At 37.4% G+C, this 20,186-nt stretch overlaps 2 protein-coding genes across 2 annotated transcripts; one reads left to right on the top strand and one right to left on the bottom strand.

The window, feature by feature from the left end:
• The first annotated feature begins 6,699 nt into the window (after nt 1–6,699).
• Nucleotides 6,700–7,311, top strand: LOC115622461 (pupal cuticle protein C1B-like). The gene is made up of 2 exons (XM_030516406.1): nt 6,700–6,711; nt 6,784–7,311. Exons 1-2 carry the CDS (start codon nt 6,700–6,702, stop codon nt 7,309–7,311), a joined length of 540 nt encoding a protein of 179 aa, XP_030372266.1.
• A 6,132-nt stretch (nt 7,312–13,443) lies between these two features.
• LOC115623117 lies at nt 13,444–13,957 on the bottom strand. Its single transcript, XM_030517324.1, has 2 exons — nt 13,867–13,957; nt 13,444–13,798 (listed from the first exon to the last, which is right to left on the bottom strand). The coding sequence occupies exons 1-2, from the start codon at nt 13,882–13,884 to the stop codon at nt 13,562–13,564; spliced, it is 255 nt and encodes an 84-aa protein (XP_030373184.1). The 5' UTR covers nt 13,885–13,957; the 3' UTR covers nt 13,444–13,561.
• Between the last annotated feature and the right edge of the window lie 6,229 nt (nt 13,958–20,186).

A 20,186-nucleotide genomic window follows, 5' to 3' on the forward strand; every position in this document is an offset into this window, starting at 1 on the left:
AACAATGCCACAATATTTTTAGTAATTGAATATTCCTTTCTGAGAGTTGGCATTTCTAGAGCCTCTCATTGATCCAAGTTCAAAAAAAATATATATATAAGCTTTGCTATTGCTATGAGATCAATTCGGAGTATTGTTCTAGAGCAAAGAGTTTCAGTCAATTCTCTAGATAATAATTATTAAAATAAAATACCAAATGTGTTCTATTATGCCGGTAAAAAATTCTGCAACTTAACTGCTAAAACATTCCAGAATTTTGCAGTGAGCTCAATATTTTAAAAATAAACGAATTGATAAACTTATTTCCAAAAACTGCAAATAAGACCAATTGAGAGTAACATTTCTTTGAGGTTATCAAACTTTTTAGCTGATGAACTTATTGCCAAAATTCAGAAAAAGAGAAAAACAATTAAGAGTATCTTGGTTTTTGGGTATATCAAACTTTACAAATAGAATAGAACTATGCAAACTATTTTTACATTCAGACGTGTTCCAAATGCCGAATTAGAAAACTTTTGGATTGTACAAACGCAATGAACCAGCAACATGCCTTTAAATGCGTGTGTGTGATGATAATGAAGAAAGCAAGAATTTGAGATGAGTATTCGAAATGCGAATAGTTTCTGATTTACAAGCAAATTTGCTCAAAGAAATTTCAACAATATTTAAATATACTTGTATATAATTATAAAAATATAATATGACGACTACAAATCATTTTTCTTCTGATTAGTGCTATTAATAGTGACAACGTGATAAATGAACAGATAGTTGTAATTGAATATTTTGTTTTTTGCTTGATAAGCACCTTTTTACTATTTATATCTGCTGATGAATAGAAAGCCTATAAAATCAATTAAAACCCACTCTTGACTGTCTGAGTGGAGAGCTTTGCATAACACAGCGAGCATCTCCACCTGCCATTACAATGGGCTTAACATTAATTAAATGCATGTCACAAATGAATAAATGAAAAAAATGGTAAATTAAAAATGTTGTAAAGCGGGAAATACATACCTAAAATGGGTAAAATGCAAGGCTTACACAAGTCACTAATTAGAAGTATCGAGTGCATCTGTATGGCATATCAAGGTGTTTGCTTATAACTTAAAAACCCACACCATAACACGTACAAACACACACTCATACACATGCAGAGGGACACGCACACTCAAAAAAGTGTTGAAGCGTGAATTTTGCTTAAAAATGCCAATTACGCGATTTTGCAATGCAACGAGGCATCAACTGTCACCGTGATGTTGAATGTTGAATACGAGAGTAGACTGGAAAGGGGGGGATCGGGGTCAGGGCGTGGGTGTGGGTGCAATCGGACTGTGGATGGAGGTGTGGGTGAGTGTGCCCAATAAAGTTGTTGTGAAAATTTGTTGCCTGACAGCATGGATTGCTTCTCATCATCGGCATCGTACTCGTACCCGTACTCGAGTTCATATCAAAAACATGTTGTTCATGCTTCATGATGTTGTCGTCGTCGTCGTCGATGTTGGTCTTGTTGTTGTTTGTGGCATGATTTGTGTCCCACTCCTTTGTGTCCTTTACTTTTAAGCCTCAGCGTCTGTGTGTCCCGTGAAGTGTTTGCCATGTGACTGTGCATGTGAGCGGAACCATTGCTCCCAATGCTGCCTACTAAATGCACAATCATGATGCGACAGCTGCTGATGAGATGCACATAAAAGCAATTGAAATACGCGTTATGTGTGGGGAAAAACAGGGTGACATTGAATAATGGTCCTGGTCCATTCACTGAGCAGGGCCGTCAACGGCAGCATGCGGCAATTTATGAAGTCATGAAATCATGCCATTACTTCTGCATTCAAGTCGTACTGATACGTTGTCTATCCCCTGATTTAGTTTCTTTTGAAGTGTTAACTTCTTATGTGAGTGAGGGTCTTGAATGCTGGATCGGCAACCTTTTCTGTGACGAAACCAATATTACGGTAACAGGCGCATATTAATGAACAGCAAGTAAAGCAGCTAACGCAACGGTACAATCTAAAACCTAAGCAAAATTTATGTTCTTCTATTGATCATGCTTCAAAACGCATGGTTGCACTATCCTAATGGTAAAAAAATAAACTCGTAATCGTTAGCAGTTGATTTGCCGTCTGCTTATTTATGCCTTCTTTGTAGGTCTTGATTTTAAAAATAGTACTGCGTTGTATGAGCCTCTTCAAAGCCAGGAACAGCAACCATTGTTGACGGTCGGTTTTCTATCTATTTTTTTGCGGATCTTATAACTATTTATAGCGGCGTATCTAGTCTTTTGCAAGCGATTTTTCTACCCATTTTTTAATGGGTTTTTTCTACCTATTTTTTAATGGGTTTTCTAGAAGTTTTATGGCGAATTCTTTCTTTAGCTACTTTTAATTGTTTTTCAGCGGGCTTTCTATATTTTTATACCCTGTACCCGTCGGGTAAAAAGGGTATATTAGGTTTGTGCAAAGTATGTAACATGCAGAAGGAAGCATCTCCGACCCCATAAAGTATATATATTCTGAATCAGCATGAGGAGAGAAATCGATCTAGACATGTCCGTCCGTCTGTCCGTCTGTCTGGATGAACGCAAGGATCTCAGAAACTATAAAAGCTAGAATAACCAATGTTGGTATCCAGATTCTCCTATGTCCGCGAAAGGACGAGTTTATTTTATTTTTTGGAATTTTTCCCCCCTTCCCCCGCTACAGAATTTCGTCAATACCGTCGACATTTTAAATGTTACATTAACCAAACTTTGCACACATAATTCATACACAAGAGTCTACTTTTGTTTCAAATTTCATCTAAATCGGTTAATTCTAAGAGTATAGGGTATTTCACTGTCGGGCTTGCTCGACTGTAGCGTTCTCTCTTGTTATAGCTAGTCTTAACCCATTTTTTAGGTCGATAACCGAAAGTGAAACCATTTTCTAGCCATTCTTTTCAAGCCAAATTAACATTGGCCAATAATCATTGATGAATTATAATTATAAGGGTTCCCCTCACCAATAAAAAAAAATTAACTCAAGTTAAATCATTCACTTCTATCTTGTGTCACACCAATTTTTTATTCCTAATCTATCGTTCCAAGGACAACTAATGATGGATCTTTTTATAATTTGTGATCACGTTGATATGTATACGAATAAGCAACCTGTTTCGTTTATGGATTAAAAGTTATAGATGTTCATACTGACGGACAAATGCTCGGAATGGATGTGACATGCATGCGCGTTGCATATATTTGGAATTTTGTGTTTGTTGAATATTTCTCAGGATTTCTTAGCAGATTACAATGGGGAAGACTGTTCTTTTCGGCGTGTCCTTCGTTTTCTATTATCCGCTTCACTACAAAAGTGTTGTATTCTGCGAGATAATTTATGCTGAACATTTGGCCAATTTGGTCAATCATCTATGTATTTCCTTTCAAGTTTCCCGTCTTCACTGAGTTGAAGGACAAGTCCGCCTTGGTTTAGACACCCTGCACCACCACACTCCGATGAAGCATATTTGTTTTGACACGTCAACCGCTTCTGTCCGCCCAGTTGCCACAAAACTTGTCACTCACTCACCGCTTCAAGCACCCAACCACCCACAACAACCGAGTCTGCCACTTGACTTTGCCTAACCCAGATGGGCGTGGCAGGAGCGCTTGCATGTGTGAATGGCTCCGTTGTGTCCTTGCACCACTATTGTTCCTGCCATCAAACACCAAGCGTCTCGCCCCGTCACTTTGTCAGTTTGTCAGTTTATGAAAAACCCGTCGTCGCCGCTCATTTCATTTCATTGTCAAGTTTATGACGTCGCGCCGTCGAAATGCATTTACATATACATGTGTGTGTATTCCTGTGTGTGTGTGTGTGTGGCACATACTTCAATTATTATTATATATATTGGTTAATCCATCTAAAAGCTTTGATGCCACAAGCCGCAAATCTCAAGTGGCTGTTGCAACATTTCAAAGCAGTTGCCAATGCAGTCTGATAGCCTTTGTTTTGGTGCAGTGTGGCTCGCAGCTTCTGCAATTAACTGTTGGCGTAATACCCTCTCCAGAGAGGGGGTGGGGAGTGGCATCGCATAAAGTGCTTTGCCGCGAGTAATTAAAAAATGTGCACACAAAAAGATCCACACACACACACACACGAAAAAAGTGCGCCGCTCGCACAAAGCAAAAGTCAAAGGACTAGCCCAATCCTTGCCAGCCAACAGCTGCTCCTTTAGTGCTGCGTGGGAGAGGATGTGGTGGAGGAAGGTGGCAGAGAAGTTGTGTGAAATATACGCCACTTTGCTTCTCCTTTTTTTTTCTTTTTCGCAAAGCGAGTGAGTTTATTGCCATAATAAAGAAGCAACTTGGGTTAGGTGCTAAATATGTTGATGGGTAGCCAAAGAAGTGGAATTGGAGGAAACATAAGGCATGCCAGGAGCGGAAGGAGCACAAGGAGCAGCAGTGGCAGCAGCTGTGCGTGCGCGTTAATGCGTCGTTTAAGTGCCGTAAAACGTGAGCAGCAAACACGAACCACCATGAACCACCCACACACACACACACACACACACACACACACACACAAAAATGGACACACCACCCACAGACCTCTTACCAAAGCCATCATCAAGTCTATTAAAAATTTTCGCTTCGGATTTGGTTTAGAAGTGCGTGCGACGACGTCTTCGCCACTGCTGCCAGCGTTGCCTTTTAAGTGGTTCCACCAAATTATTCATGAAAATGCACAATGAATTCCAGAAAGCACTAGATATGGATTCACTTCGGCGTTTACAGTCACGCAACTCACGTTTCGTGTTCTTATTATGCCAAACTCAAGAACAAATTTCTACTTAAAGTGACTTAAAGTTTGAAATCTGTATAAGAGAAATCCTCAATTTTAAAGAATATACTTGTAATATATTCTTAACTACAAAACGTATCGTAATCGATTTTGTACACCTTTATGGGCCGCGAATAATATATGTGTCATGTTTGTAATCCTTCGGGTGCAGGATAGAAAAAGCATAAAGATTACATCCCAGTTTAGAAATCTAAAATTCTTCGGTTTCAAAAGCATTTCAACAGAGCAGTATTTCAAACGATCTATTGTATTGTATTGACATATACTTGTAGTATTTATTATTGATTTTAATGCCCATACATACTTGTAGTACGTAAAGCGTGCAATAAAATAAAAATTGACATAGGGCTGACTTATATGGCTATAATATAGTACAGAAATTTAAGAATTGGTCGCTTCAATAAACATTTAAGAATACAAATTTTTTTTTTCAATTATCACGTTTTGTTGAGCCTTGGCAGTATTTTCCAAATAAATAGTATGTTGCTCGCCTTTATTTACAGGATTCGCATTGAATTCGAAATGATTAAAAAGTCAATTTGTTATTATATTTATTGGAGTAAATTTAACATTTTTTCCTCATCATTTTCTTCGGTTAGCTGCAAGACTGCGACAATATTCGGACTATCCAGATGCTTACACAACATGAAATGGTTCTTCATTTCCTATTATAGGAATTCTATTTTTCTTTTATATTATGTGAGAAGGCTTAGTCTTTCATCGGCAAGTAATTTATCCAATTCAATTAAATTCATCTATCGAATGATACAAAAGTACTCCATCTACTGAACATATCTATTCTGAATTACCTCTCTAATATAAAGTGACTTTAATGGAACAATATATTATTTTACTTTTTTTAGATTAAATTTTTGAAATCAACCGATAAATCACCGCTCCAGGTTGGTCAAGCCCCTACCTGATGAACGCCCATTAATACGACTCAAAAGCAGGCAGCCAGCTGACTTATTAAGATATGGGTTTTAATTGTTAGCATTAAAGTGTTGTACACTTGTTAGGTTTTGCGTAATTGTAATAGTTAATTGTTTTGTTATGCCCAAATTGCAGGCCGATTTACTTCAAAAATAAATATAATGAAACGTCAAAAACAATAATAATAAAGCGTATCTCAAATTTTAGTACCAAATGCATTGCCTATAAGAAATACATTTTCCCCCTTCGAGGGTTAAATTTTCATTATTATGTTCCTTCAGCGGTTTGCTTTCCATGACCTCGTGACCATTATTTGGCACCATTCACGCACCCATCGCCAATACTGAACTGAGCATCAGGAGCTCTCGAGCACGACCGCGCTTGGAGTTACAGATTGCCAATCATTAGATGAAGTTATTAAAATTTTGGCCAGAAGAGAGGGGGACGTAGATGAGTGCGCGTATGGTTTCTCTAAAACTTTTGTGCAAAATAATTGGTTTATGGCGTTTTGTACTCACGTACCTAAATACATGCATATGTACCATATATTCTTTGATAGAAATGTGTACGAGAGTAGTCGCTATGGGAAATTGGTTTGGGGAAGCCAAACATGCGCATTTCATTTTCTGGCGTATAATGAAATTCGCGAAGGCACGTGCCGTCTTACACTAATGCTGTTAAACAACGAATTGGCCCATTAAATGTGTCTGCCAATTGGCAACAGCAGCAGCGACATCGCCGACTGCATTTTTAAACGCGCTAAGGCCTTCACACGAGGCCCTGATGCGTCACATGCGTTTGTGGCTTTCAGCAATACTCATCGTGGACTATAAAATAGCCCGTTGCTGGCTGTTAAATTATCAAAACAAGCTCACAGCTTCAAGTGCTAACAACTAGCTCAAGAAACTACCAAAAAATCAATTCCAAAATGTTCAAATTCGTAAGTAGCTGAGTAGTTTCATGTTCTTTAAAAAAAAAATCAGTCTAATGTCCTTTTCTTTCCTCTTTCCAGTTCGCTGTCTGCCTTTGCGCCGTGTTGGCTGTAGCCACCGCAGAGCCTGGTGTTGTGGCTGCTGCTGCTCCTTTGGCCTACACCGCCCCCGCTGTGGTGGGCAGCGCCGCCTACGTGGCTCCATACGCTTCTAGCTACACTGCCTCGAATGTGGCTCACAGCGCTGCCTTCCCAGCTGCCTATACTGCTCCCATTGCCGCTGCTGCCTACACCGCTCCCATCGCTGCCCCAGTTGCCGCTCGCTATGCTGCCGCTCCTCTCGCCGCCGCCGCCTACTCTGCACCTATCGCTGCTGCCTACTCTGCACCCCTCACTGCTGCCTACTCTGCACCCCTCACTGCTGCCTACTCTGCTCCGATAGCCGCCGCCTATACCGCACCAGTTGCTCGTTACGCCTCTGCCTATTCCGCCCCCATTGCCGCCGCCTACTCTGCTCCCATCGCTGCAGCGTACTCAGCTCCTCTGGCCGCTCCAGTGGCCGCTCGCTATGCCGCTGCTCCCGTCGCGCCTCTGCTGTTCAAGAAGTAGAACCACTACCTCAAATATCCATGACTTGTATATAAAAATCATGTAAAAATCATTTTATATAAACGAATCGCACAGTGAATTAAGTATCCCAAAAACAATCTTGAGTCTATTTAGATTTCTTCGAATCTCAAAAAACAGATTATATCTCTCGATTTGAGGTAGTTCTCTTTAAAAAACTTTTCCCGAATTTGTTTTAAAATGTAGAAAAGAATAATGTTTTGACATGTATATAAAAATCATGTAAAAATAATTTTATATAAACGAATCGCACAGTGAATTAAGTATCCCAAAAACAATCTTAGATTTAGATAAATTTAGATTTCTTCGAATCTCAAAAAACAGATTATATCTCTCGATTTGAGACAGTTCTCTTTAAGAAACTTTTCCCGAACTTGTTTTGAAATGTAGAAAAGAATAGATTTTTGACTTGTATGTATATAAAAATCATTTTATAGCAATGAATTGCGTATTGAATTATAGTAAGTATACCAATAACGATATTTCTGGGAACCCTAAATCCTGATCAATGTCTTAGTAATTACTTCATATCGATCATTTTTTACAATATTGGAGATGTTTTGGACATCGGCATAATACGAGTATGTATGCCATGATATTAAGTATTTAGCTAACTTTGTATAATTGTTGTATGAGAAATGAAGTAAGCTTCTCTAGTTTCCTTAATTGGATTTGGTTTCCAGAGAGACAAAGTTTTCTGACTCTATAACGAGAAGCTGACAATTGCATGGTTAATGTTCAGGATGGTGTTGAATTCTAGTCACACTGGATCTTCATGTTTCCGAAAACTAAGTATATTGGATTGCAAGTATTGGGTTGTGCTCCTATTTCTAACATTGTATTGCAGATAGAAGTGTTTAATTGTTTTGTATTTTTTTAATCTTTAATCTTAATTGAGGATACAAATCTTAGGTAGGACAATTATTAAGTTTTATGACAATCTTTTATGATGGTTCATTGGAACAAACTGACATTGTGGGGCCCCTGCTAGCTCATTGAGCTATGACAGGCGCTAATTGTTTTTGTATGTTTCAAAAGATTACACAATATTTAAAAAATATAATATTATCTCGCCACAGCTACATTAAAGTTGTCGCTCAACAATCTGAGTGACTTTGAACTAAAGCTAATGAAAGCATCCACCGGGGAGTCATTTCAAGAGGCCAAAAATTTCAAAATTGTCTATTGAGCATAGAAAAAAAAGCAAGGTGCTTTTTATAAGTACATACAAGTAAGTACTACAAGTATGTACTATATTGCAGGCTTTTTTGTAGCAATATTAACTGAACACACCAATTAGAAAGTGTAACATCGGTTGCTTGCCAACTAGCTGCACTACTTCAAGACAAAGTTGACATAAAAAATGAGGAAACTACATAAAAACCATGCCAGAAGCTGGAAGTAGGCGACAGGAACTGCGGGTAAGTAGGAACGCATTACGACGCTTGACGCTGCAGAAAGTTTGCAGCTTGACGTAGTTTTATTGAATAAAAGGTCATTAAATTTGGACGCTATCTGTTGCGAGAACTTGTGAAAGTGGAGCAACGAGCAGTCGCAACAGTCTCACATCCAATCCACCCCTCCCCCACCAACCCAACTCCAATAGCAACTCTTGGCTCCAAATACTCGTAGTAGCAGCGCCAATGTGCCGTGTACTTGATTTTACTACCGTTTTCCGCTTTCCCAGCAAACTTTACCACTACTTACGTTTACTACCTGCCGCTTGCCAAGCGGTGATGCCAAAGTTATGATAAGCAGTCCCAACTAGGACAGCCAGGACGACCACGAGGACGACGGCGACGGCGACGGCTTTCGACTTGCAGTTAGCAGACAAAGTCAAGCGGAAAACTTCCACTGCCGTTGGCCACAGAGCGTCATCTTTAAGCGCAGGAAGCGTGCGCTGAAAGGAAGCATATTTCATATGAAAAGAAATCCTTTTAAATAGAAAGTTTAATCCAAAAGCAGTAGGGGGGGAATCCAAGTGCCAAGAGTGCTGCAGTCTGGCAGCGTAAAGAGGGAAAAGGAAAGAAGTGGAAAAGCTAAAGTCAGGTGTCCCAACTTTGAAATACTCTGTACATACATATGTGTAGAATAATTAGAAAAAAATTAAAAACATTAAAGAAATTTAACATAAGCTGACAACATTTGCGATCACTTTTACTTCCTTTGGTATTCGAACTCACCCAAAGGGTTTATAATTGCACATTTAGCAGTAACAACAACAACAGGTGCAGGCAGCGCTTGGGCAGCGGTTACATATATGACTATAACTTCTTTAAAAATCGGCCTATCTATAATGAAACTTGAATTATGGAGGGGGGAGGAAAGGAAATTCTCACATTTTTTGCGTATTCATCTTGGAATTAAATCTGTTATCCCTGGGATATGTTTTATTATAGCTTCCAAAAAGTCGTCATATGCGGGAAGTGGGGAGGTGTATCAAAAAAAATCGAACTCAGCGTAAATATGATCAATTTGAAAGTATTCGTTGACATTTGGAGGACGCCAATAGCGGATCTACAAAATATTGAAAAGTAAATTAATTCTTTTTTTCCTTTGAAATATTTTGAAAAACATCGACTCAACTAATAATTTGTGTGCGTAAAAAACTGCAAATTTTAATGTTCTCAGCATCGATATCTGTTTTTAAAAAATCGATGCATTGCAAAAAAACATCGATGCATCGATGTTTTAAACAATTCACTTTCCATAGAAAAAAAGCTAATATTAGGGAGAAAATCAACAGAGATGTTTAAAATAAAAAATGTTTCTATATCAAGAGAGACTGTCATAGTAATTTACTTGACGTTGTTAACCAATAAAGTACGCGTAATATTGACTTTTGATGAACTTGTATGGCCTATTTCAAAACAAATTTATTTCATACAGTTTTAAAAACAACTACGCGTTGCAGCTACGCCTTTAAAGCATATAAAGTTATTATATATGAAAAAATGAAGATCAAATGCTTATCAATCTAAAATTTATATTGCAAAATACAGATTTTAATGAAAACATCAAATAGGTTATAATAGAAATATACCTTCTTCGGTAAACCACACAAAGAAATGTGATCGCCCAAGAAAACATGAATAATGTTCGATTTTTGGATGGATCGACAATGTATCGTTAGCAAAAAACCATCGGAAGCCATCGATGCATCGTGGTAAAAATATCGTTGATTCTCGATGCATCGATGTTGTTTTTTACATCCCTAGGTGATTGACAATTGATAGAGTCCCAGTATGACAAGATAGCAACGACACTTTATCGATGCTTTCATTTTACAGTCAACGATTTTGTGGCTAACTTTTTGGCGTTTGTTGAAACCTAATATACTCTTGTACATTTCATGTACAGAGTATAAAAACATAAGTATAAGTAAGTTTCGTAAGGTGGATAAGAGCTGAGCAACAAAATGGCAGTCTTCTAAAAAAAAGAAACATAACGTGGAAATAACTCTCTACACATACAATATGTACTATGTGCATACATACATACATACATATGTACATTCGATAGAAATTGTAATAGAAGTAGATTGATGGGTCGCTCTGGTCATACTCAGTCCAACAACTTTTGCTCAATAGTCAACGCTTGGAATGCTCTTCACTAATAATTTCTTTACAAAATAGGGTCTCTTTGAAAAAAAAATTATTATAGGAAATATTTCCCTAAGAATAATACATTACGAAGTGCTGTTTATTTGATACAAGCAAAAGTACAAATGACGCTAAGGATGATACTTAATATAAAATTAGGGATGATAATTTATTAGATCGATAGCATACATAACAAGATATCATTCCTAAATTTAATTCAGTTACATTTTCGATTTAAAGCGTAATAATAAACGGCCCTATCCATCGTACAACCCACGATGGACGAAGTCGACCGTCCTTTATAGTATTGAATGAAGAGCCTGTATTGGGAGCGTCTATGTCATGCAAAGAGTTCATCGATGTGTGCCGTGTTTTTGGCTTTTTGATGTGCATGCGGTTAGTTGGTGGGATGGGGAGGGGGAAGAGCCTGCATGTGACTGAGAAGCATAAAGCCAAAGCTAACGAGTAACGAGGTCAAAAATTGGTTTCTCGTCGACTTTTGGGCAACTAATTTCATTTCAATTCGTTTATGGGCGGATACCAGCCAGGCATGCATATACAATTTCTACAATATTTTTACATGCAGTGCTTTGAGGTCATATTTCCACATTTTCTTCTTCTACAAAAATATGCTTGAAATAGCAACTGCAGCCAGAACTGTGACGACAAGCTGTTTTATTTGACTTACTGAGCTGTGGAATTTGAGTCGAAATTTGTAGTAAAGGGCGTAGAATTTGGACCGCAAAACCTGCCACATTGATCACTTAAAAGGCAAATTAGCTTCGAATGAATGCAACACATACAAAATTTAAATTAAAAATAATGGTATGCCTTTGAAATGTTGGTCGCAAGCGGTTAAAACGTTGTTTAAAGTCTGGCTGAGGACAGAACATTGAAAATAATAAAACTATCATAATATCATTTTATATCCAGTAAGCTTTCGGATACATTTTTAACTTCTGTACAAGTTCTTCTGATCCCGTTAAAAAATGGTTCAATCATTATTAAAAAAACGATGGATTTTAAATTGGATATGTACTTGTAATGTAATTTTTCAGGTGTTCATGGCTTACATAAAATATTATTTATTCTTTTCTTTATTCATTTTACTGTTATTATAACAATAACGAACATTAATGGGTTTGTAATAAAATAAATACAATCAACTTAAAACATATGATAATAATAACCCCATTAGAATTAGAGATGATGGATACTGAGATTGGCGACTCTATTCCTTATACTTTGGCAGATTCTTGTGCCGATGTACTGGCGGACATGTCTAAAACGACTCAACATGTTATGCTAATCAGAAATACATCCACCTACCTGGGGTCTACAGAAACAGAACGATGTCATAACACAAATTAAATAAAATTACTAGAATAAACGTGCGACCCTAAGCACGAGTTAACTACATAAAGTCAAATATCCGATCTATTCAATTACATACATACATATATCAAAAGCTATGCCCAACAAATCAAGTTTTCAAAGCCAGAAAAAGTTTTCAGCGCATTAGACTTAAAGAGCTGTTTGCGATGTTTGTTGTTGGCACAAACACAATAATAGTAAGCAGTAAAAGGGAAAAGGTAGAAGCGATGATGCGTCGTCAAAGAGAACGAAAATAACTTGAGCCTATTTTAATGGCCAACCCAACATGCATAAATCTACTATACTTGTAGATACACATAAGTATGTATGTATGTATATCTGCTCCACTTGGCTAGCAATAAAATTGAGTAAATAAAATTTGTATTCACTTTATATAATTTTGACGATTTTTCAAATCAAATTTATACATACATACAAGTACATGTACATACATATTTAAATACATTCATGCGTGGTGGATACGAGTAAGTGTGCAAGCAGCTGTTTGGTTAGCAAGATTCCCTTTCGGAATAAATACAATCATGTGTGAACGTGTTTTTCAAATGGATTACATGAATAAAAGATTTATACATACACGTAAGGTAAATCAGTAGCGGGTTACCAAGCCGCACACACACACACACACACGCACACACAAGTGGGTTGTCTTGTATGCTTTGAATATGAAGAACGGAAGCCGCACACAAGCTGTAGTCCCACACCCAGGACCGAAGAAGATGTGCAAGTGAAAATATGTGCACATGTAAGTAAATTCAGAGGCGCAGACAGACAGACAGACAGACAGACAAACGGACCAAATGAAAATACCGCCGCTGTTGCTTACAGATGCAGGTACTCAGATACTCCAGATACAGAGACACACACAGATGTTTTTTATTGATTTGTTTATCGGCGCGTGTCCGTGGCTGTGTGTGCCTCTGTCTGTGTCTGTTGCCATGTTGATTTCATAAATGATTTTATTTAAGCACCCACTCCCTCCCACTCCCTCCCAGCTTCACACAGTCACCGCCGCCTAATCGAATCAACGTAAAAACAGCGTAAAATATGAGATTTTCACGCGCACCTTTTTTTATATTTCGTTATTGCTCTTCTTCTTTTTTTTAAGACACACACAACATTGAAATTTAATCAATTTAGTCGATCCGGGCACAAATTTGAATAAAATGAATTAAAATGTAGCATATTGTAAAATAAAAGCTAAAAATATTGGTTGATATATACACACACACACACAGTCAGCGCCTCAAATACGTGTAGTACGGATATGTGGCGTATGAGCCATATACGGGCGTATACGCATACGCAGCATAGGCAGGATAATAGCTGGCAGCAGGAGCGGCAGCTGGAGCGGCAGCAGCAATCCAGGCGGGCGTGGCATAACTCACCGGCACTGTGGCCAACCATTGCGGCTTGGCATCCACACAATTGCTGCTCCAGGAGCAGCAGAAGCCGAGCAGAGCGCCCAACGCGAGCTGCAGATCATTATAGTTACGTCTCAATCGGTTTTTGGAAAAAAGTTCCATACCACTTCTACACTTACCAGTAATTTAAGCAACATGACCAAAATATTGGGTACTTGGGTGTGTGTGTGTGTGTGTCCGCTAAAGGTTCTTTGCTGTTGGGCACTCGAAATCCAAAATTTGATTGGCACAATGGTCAGGCGTGTCAATCATATTTATAGCCTTCGCCTGCTGCTGACGTCAGAGCGGGCTGGAGAATAAATTCGCGATTTGGTCGCTCACAGCCATTAATATTTTGCTGTGGGAGCGACAGCAATACGCATAAATTATATTGTAAGTGCTATTTGAAAGAGATTTCAGAATTTATATGACAATATGACAAGGTCTGCATGCCCTTTCCAACATCTTCCTGAAGATCATAAGTAATGTTAGTGTTATATTAAATTAATATTATGCGAATAAAAATATATAACACGTTTGGCATTTCGCAATTCGATTTCATTTTTGGAGTTTGAATTTCGCCAGCTATAAGTTATATAACAATAAATTAAGGCTTGTTAGATGCTGCAGGAATCTATCAATTGAGCTCAACATTATGGGCCCAATTTTGTGGTACAATAATTGTTCGGGACCTATAATAAGTCGCCATTCTTTGAAAATTTACCGTCAATTATGGGACCTATAATAAGTCGCATTTCTTTGAAAATTTAGCGTCAAGTACGGCACCTTTGATTTGAGGTAAAATACAAGTAACTTAAATTCTTTTGTTGCCAGCTATAAAGAGCTTGCTATTAGTTTATTTATTTGCCTTTATATTTAAATATTTGAACAAGCAGTTTTTTCTAAAAAATGTATATACAATTTATTAAATTAGTATTCTGAAACAAGCAGTAAATTTCCATATAATATTTTAATCTATTCACATAAACCTATTGAATTCGTTATAAGTTTCAAAATAGGAACAGAATATTTGAGTTTATTTTTTTTAATGTACATCAGATAAAGTTCATATTTAAGTAATAATACGAATCAATAGTAAAGTATTGCTTTTGAATATTTTAAAAACATTACATCATCAATTTTAGATATCGCAGCTTATGATAATTTCAGACAACAATTGAATTATTCTACAAGTCCCACATCAATTGGATTATAAATAAGTATCTTTGCTCAACAAGTTGCATAACACAGTCATTATAATCTTCTGCCTGATAGCGTATTGGAGGAGGGGGATTGATAGAAGTTTCTGTTTCCACTTGGGCTTGCTGCTGCGAACCTTCTTTGGACTGCCATTCATTACAGCCCCAGCACCGTCGCACCACCCTCCCCGCTCTCTCCACACTTGTTGAGCTGCGGCATTGCCTTCATGCATACAATATTTGCGTTTATTTAGACGTTGTAAAAATTATAATTATGTGTGCGTGTCTGGCATGCACAAGAGTCGAAATAGGAGCCATAAATATAAATTGCGATCATTGCGATTAGATAAGTGCCAAGGGCGTCATACTCGTATGCGAGGGCGTTGCTTAAAGTTTAAAGTCTGGATGCCTAAACGGAGCAAACAATGCACTGATTTCCCTCTCAGAGAGACAGACAGACAGACAGTCAGATCGGGTGGGAGAGGGTGCGGGCCAGACAGTGGGCCAATGAGCGAGTCGGCTAGTCATAGTCAATCATAGTCATCCAGTCATCCAGCCAGTTTGTTGGCTACATGTTTCCCAGCTATAAATAATTAATTAATGCAGCCACAGACAAGCGACCACTTGCAATGTGCGTATATAAGCTGTGTGTGTTTGTGTGTATTTGCTTGTGTGCTTGTGTGCTTGTGTGTGTCAGCCGTCCGGCATGTGCAAATGCCTAAATATAGACTATAAATTTGCATACGCAAGGCGGCCATGTGCTGCCACATTTAGCACAATAATTAAATGCCAGTGAGCCGGCGTTCACTCGCCAATGGTTTAAGCTCGCCAGCTTTAAGGCTGCAAGGATAATGATGTTGAAGCCAAAGCATCCCATGGGTAATGCAAAATAAATATGATATCACGTATTGTCAGTAGGTTGCTAGAAAAAGCAAATGCTTTCTTTAAAAACACGAGTTTAATAGTCTTGAAAATATCTTAGCAATATTATATTAAATTCTTGTAAACTGGTTCATAAACTAAATAAAATTAAGCCACTGTGTAGGATTTAAAAAAAGTGAGATTGTTGCAAACGATAAAAAAAAAGTAGGCCTAACATGTCTTAAATGTCTAGTCACTTAAAAGACAAGGTTAAATCTGACTTATCTTAAAAATCGACTGATTGAAATCTATATCTATTATCTATATGGTAAGCAGGCAAACAATTAGGACGTGCTTTTTAATAAAACTTTGACTTGAAACAATCACATTATAAAAGCAATTGAATATACAATTGTCTTTGAGAATGCTAATTGCAAAAATCTAACTGCTTCCTATTCTTAATTTCAAGTATTTCCAGTGTTGCGATATCAGAGACTCGTATGAATATGTTATTTCTCAACTTTAGTTATACAAAAATTTAACTTGGAAATTATTAGAACGTTTTTCCTCGATTTTTTTTCTTCCCTTGCAATTTTAAAACTTAAAAGGGCAACGCCATTAAAAAACCATTAAAAATAGCCTTTAGCCTATTAGCTTATTAACTATTGTTATAATGAATTTTAATGTTGAAAGTGCCGTTGCCGCAACGCGTTGCCAGAAGTTCATTGACCAATGCTGCCACATTTGAACAATTAACTCGGTGCTTAAGAACTTCTGACAGTCTGCCTTTGACCACGCCCACCACACCCACATCCACGCCCACACCCACTTTTCTATAATTGTTGCGACAATTTTCCATGCCCCTTTCTCAGTTTCTATGTGTTTTTTTAAACATTTTTCGCTGTTAGTTGCTTATAAAATGGCGTCCATGGCTGGCAGCCATTTTTGTGTGTGTTTTCAGTTTTTCTGTACAAATTTGTGCATTTATTGTTTGTTTTCTTTTCAGTTGTGTTATGTTTTGATGTTTTTTCTATTATTGTTATTTGTGTTGTTTTGCTGGCTGCATTGCATAATTAAAAATAGCTGCTGTTTATTGCTTTTGTTTATTTTGCTTGCCGCCTTTCATTTTGCTGCGGTGCGTTTTCTTTTGCCAAGCAAAAATAAATTTCTATGTTTATTTGCTTTATGTTGTCGTTGTAGTTTCTATTGCTTTGGAGGGGTTGTGGTTGTTGCTGTTGTTGTTGTTGTTGGTTTTCTGGCTCTTTCCATTGTTATGCACATTGTGTTTTTAATTTCGTTATTTAATAAAGCATGATATTTTAAATTAATTAATGGGCGCAGCAACAACTGCCGGACCGTGTTAATAACATTACATGGCGTAATTGAGTTAAAGTCGAAATGCCTGACGGCCTTTATAATTACACAATTGTAGTTGGCTTTTTAAGTGGCCTGCAGGCTTATTCGCATATTAACTATACATACACATTAATTAATAGCCAATTATGGTTAATTTTTACATACTTATTGAATAACAAATATTGAAATATTGATTTAAAAAACTGATAGTCATACTTTATGAAAGCGGCTGTTCTTTGTTTCTAGACCGGCTATAAGTAGTTCTGAAATTGCATCAATGTCTCCTTCTGCAGCTTCTGACGAGGATACAACTGGCTTTGCTTGCATAGCTTTGCAGCACAGTGCAGCCCTCAAGCAATTTAATGTCCATGGTATGCCATCGTTTGCATTATCAATCATATTCATCAGCAGTCCGTGCAATTGGATTGCTGGCCATTGCAACCCATCGGTATCAGGCCCGGATGACTCGTTTTATCACCTGTGCCGAACAGTTCTGCAACAGAATGAATAACAACTTACATCTTGTTCCAAGGGAATTCGAAACTTGTTGTTTTAATATTTATTCAATCGCTCACAGGACCCATCCTCTGGACCTCCCCAGGGACTAGCCGGATACTACAACCACATACTAAATGAAATAATAAACTGTGAAGTTTATCTTTATCCAATTTAATGATTGTCCATGATGGACAGTTTTAAATAAAATACACTCTGCTATATATAAAAAAAAAAAAAAAATTTTGAGTATTACTTTACAACTTAAAAATAAACCCCTATCTGTAATTGTCCCTGCATTTTTCATAAGGACAAAATTTATATATATCATTAAACAATAAGCTAAGACGAACCTCTATAGTATAGTTTTGGGATAAGAAACATCCTTAAAAAAAACTTATATTCAGGCAAAATTAAGGTAAGTTTGATTTTTGTACAAAAAAATATTTTTATATTATATTTATATTTATATTTATATTATATAATTTTACGGCTAAAAAAACAAAATAATCATAATAATGTCGTGTAACCTTATCAGTGCCGGATTAAGCGAGCGCGGGACCTGTGCAAATTCTGTCAAAGGGCCCTTGGTCTGTTTTAGGTTCTCAAGTTTAGGGTATTAAATAATACAAAACTGATACAAATAAACTTTTCTAGATTTAATATTGTCCAATTTAGAGATAACACTTTCAATATCGACTGCTCTAAGCAAATCAGCTCTATATTCAACAAAGTGAGATGATTAACACGTTCTTGGCCCATCGTGTTCCTTAATTCATTTTTAATACGTTTTAATGTTGAAAAAGTACGTTCGCCACTGCAGTTGGTCATTATGAGAGACAAGTAAATGCGCAAGCTAATTTCTAAGTTTGGGAAACACGATTCTAAAGAATTATTTAATTTATAAAATTTATATAGTTAAAAAATTGCTGTTCCAGAGGCTCCTCTTTCTTGCTGTCAATAACAGTAGCCACATCTGTTTTCTGCAGCTCTGCGAACTGCACTAATAGGGTGTTCTCCAAATTGACCAAACTTAACGATTTTTCCATAATCTCTTCTGTGGTAAGTGATTTTAGCTAAAGTTTAATATCTAAAAAATATAAAAATCTGCATACCTTAAGCACTTATTTTATAGTAAAAATATTCAAGGAAATTAAATGTCGACTAAACTTAAAATGTGTAATTTTTAATTGAATAACGTTTTGTTTATAATTTGAATAGTTTATTTTTAAACTACCCGCCTTTTTACTTGAGAGTCTGTAACACCTTGCTCTTAATCTACCGTCACTAGCTTTCAATAATCTCAAAACATGATCGATATGATAGTCGATTCAAAAAAAGGTCAGCTATATTCACTCATAAAATTAATCTACATTTAATAATAAATCAACCAACCACAGTAGATTAACACAACTTCACATTTGAGGGACTAATTCAATCGGTTTGGATTTCATTAAATTGCAACACATTCTCTTGTGTATGCCCTCATGAGGACGAATTGACGAATCAACAAAAAGAACTAACAATTAACCATTAATTGATTTTATTTAAACTTGTCCAGAACTTTGTGAAACATCCACTGAATCTTGGGCTAACAATTTCTGTAAGCTGAACAGATAGTGGAACTGCAGTTTGAAGGCTTTGACAGTCTGAAATGCTAATTGATTTCCTTTGTCGTGTGGGAGCGTCGGCTTAGCTCGGAAAAACAAAGACGAGCTACAGCCGGGCCATGGATTATGACAGAGACTCAAAGTGGTGGCTGTTGCGGCTTCTGCTGAGGTTCCAGCTCCGAGCAACCGCACAACTCGGCACAGAAGGCGGCCGACTACCGTCTACTCACTTGAGCTTCCTGCGTGCAAGTTTGAAGTGGCAGCGCAACGTCATTTGTAATAAGCACAGCAGCAGTAACAGCAGCAGTAACAGCAGCAACAAAAACAACAACAATAACAACTAGACTGACAACAGCAGCAGGAGCAACAACAAACCGTTCAAGCAACCGCAACTTTGCCGCAGCAAACGTAAATTTTCATTAGCGCGAGGCGCGCGTATAAATTAGTAAAATGAAGGAGCAGCGAGCACAGAGCACTTGAGAGAGCACGGACCGAGAAGACATGCCAAGCTTAACCGCGATGACAACAACAACGATAACACTAAGAGCAACAACATCAACAACCAAACGAAGCATTGTTTGCCCGACAAGTCCAAAGTTTTCCAGTTGCATAAATTTGAATTGTTAAACACGAAGAGCGAAAAAGCTGTCACGAGAAGTGAAAAAGAAAAAAAAACCTCTGACATGCACCAGAAACTGAAGAGTTATTTGCACAATTTAAAATTAGCCAGTATTACGTGAGCATTCAAAGTGTTGTGTATGCTGGCAACGCTGCACTTCATTTACGTCACTACTCAACACTCAAACAATGCTGCGAACCGTCCGCTTGCCACCTTCCTTTTTTGTGTGCTTCTTCTTAGCAGACAACGATACAGCTGAGCTTGCGCACTTGGCTAGGTACGCGTTTCGGTGAAATTTTCTTGTTACAACTCGCCAAAAT

Source organism: Scaptodrosophila lebanonensis, unplaced genomic scaffold (assembly GCF_003285725.1).
Source record: "Scaptodrosophila lebanonensis strain 11010-0011.00,11010-0021.00 unplaced genomic scaffold, SlebRS2 tig00000043-arrow-pilon, whole genome shotgun sequence".
Lineage (NCBI taxonomy): Eukaryota > Metazoa > Arthropoda > Insecta > Diptera > Drosophilidae > Scaptodrosophila > Scaptodrosophila lebanonensis.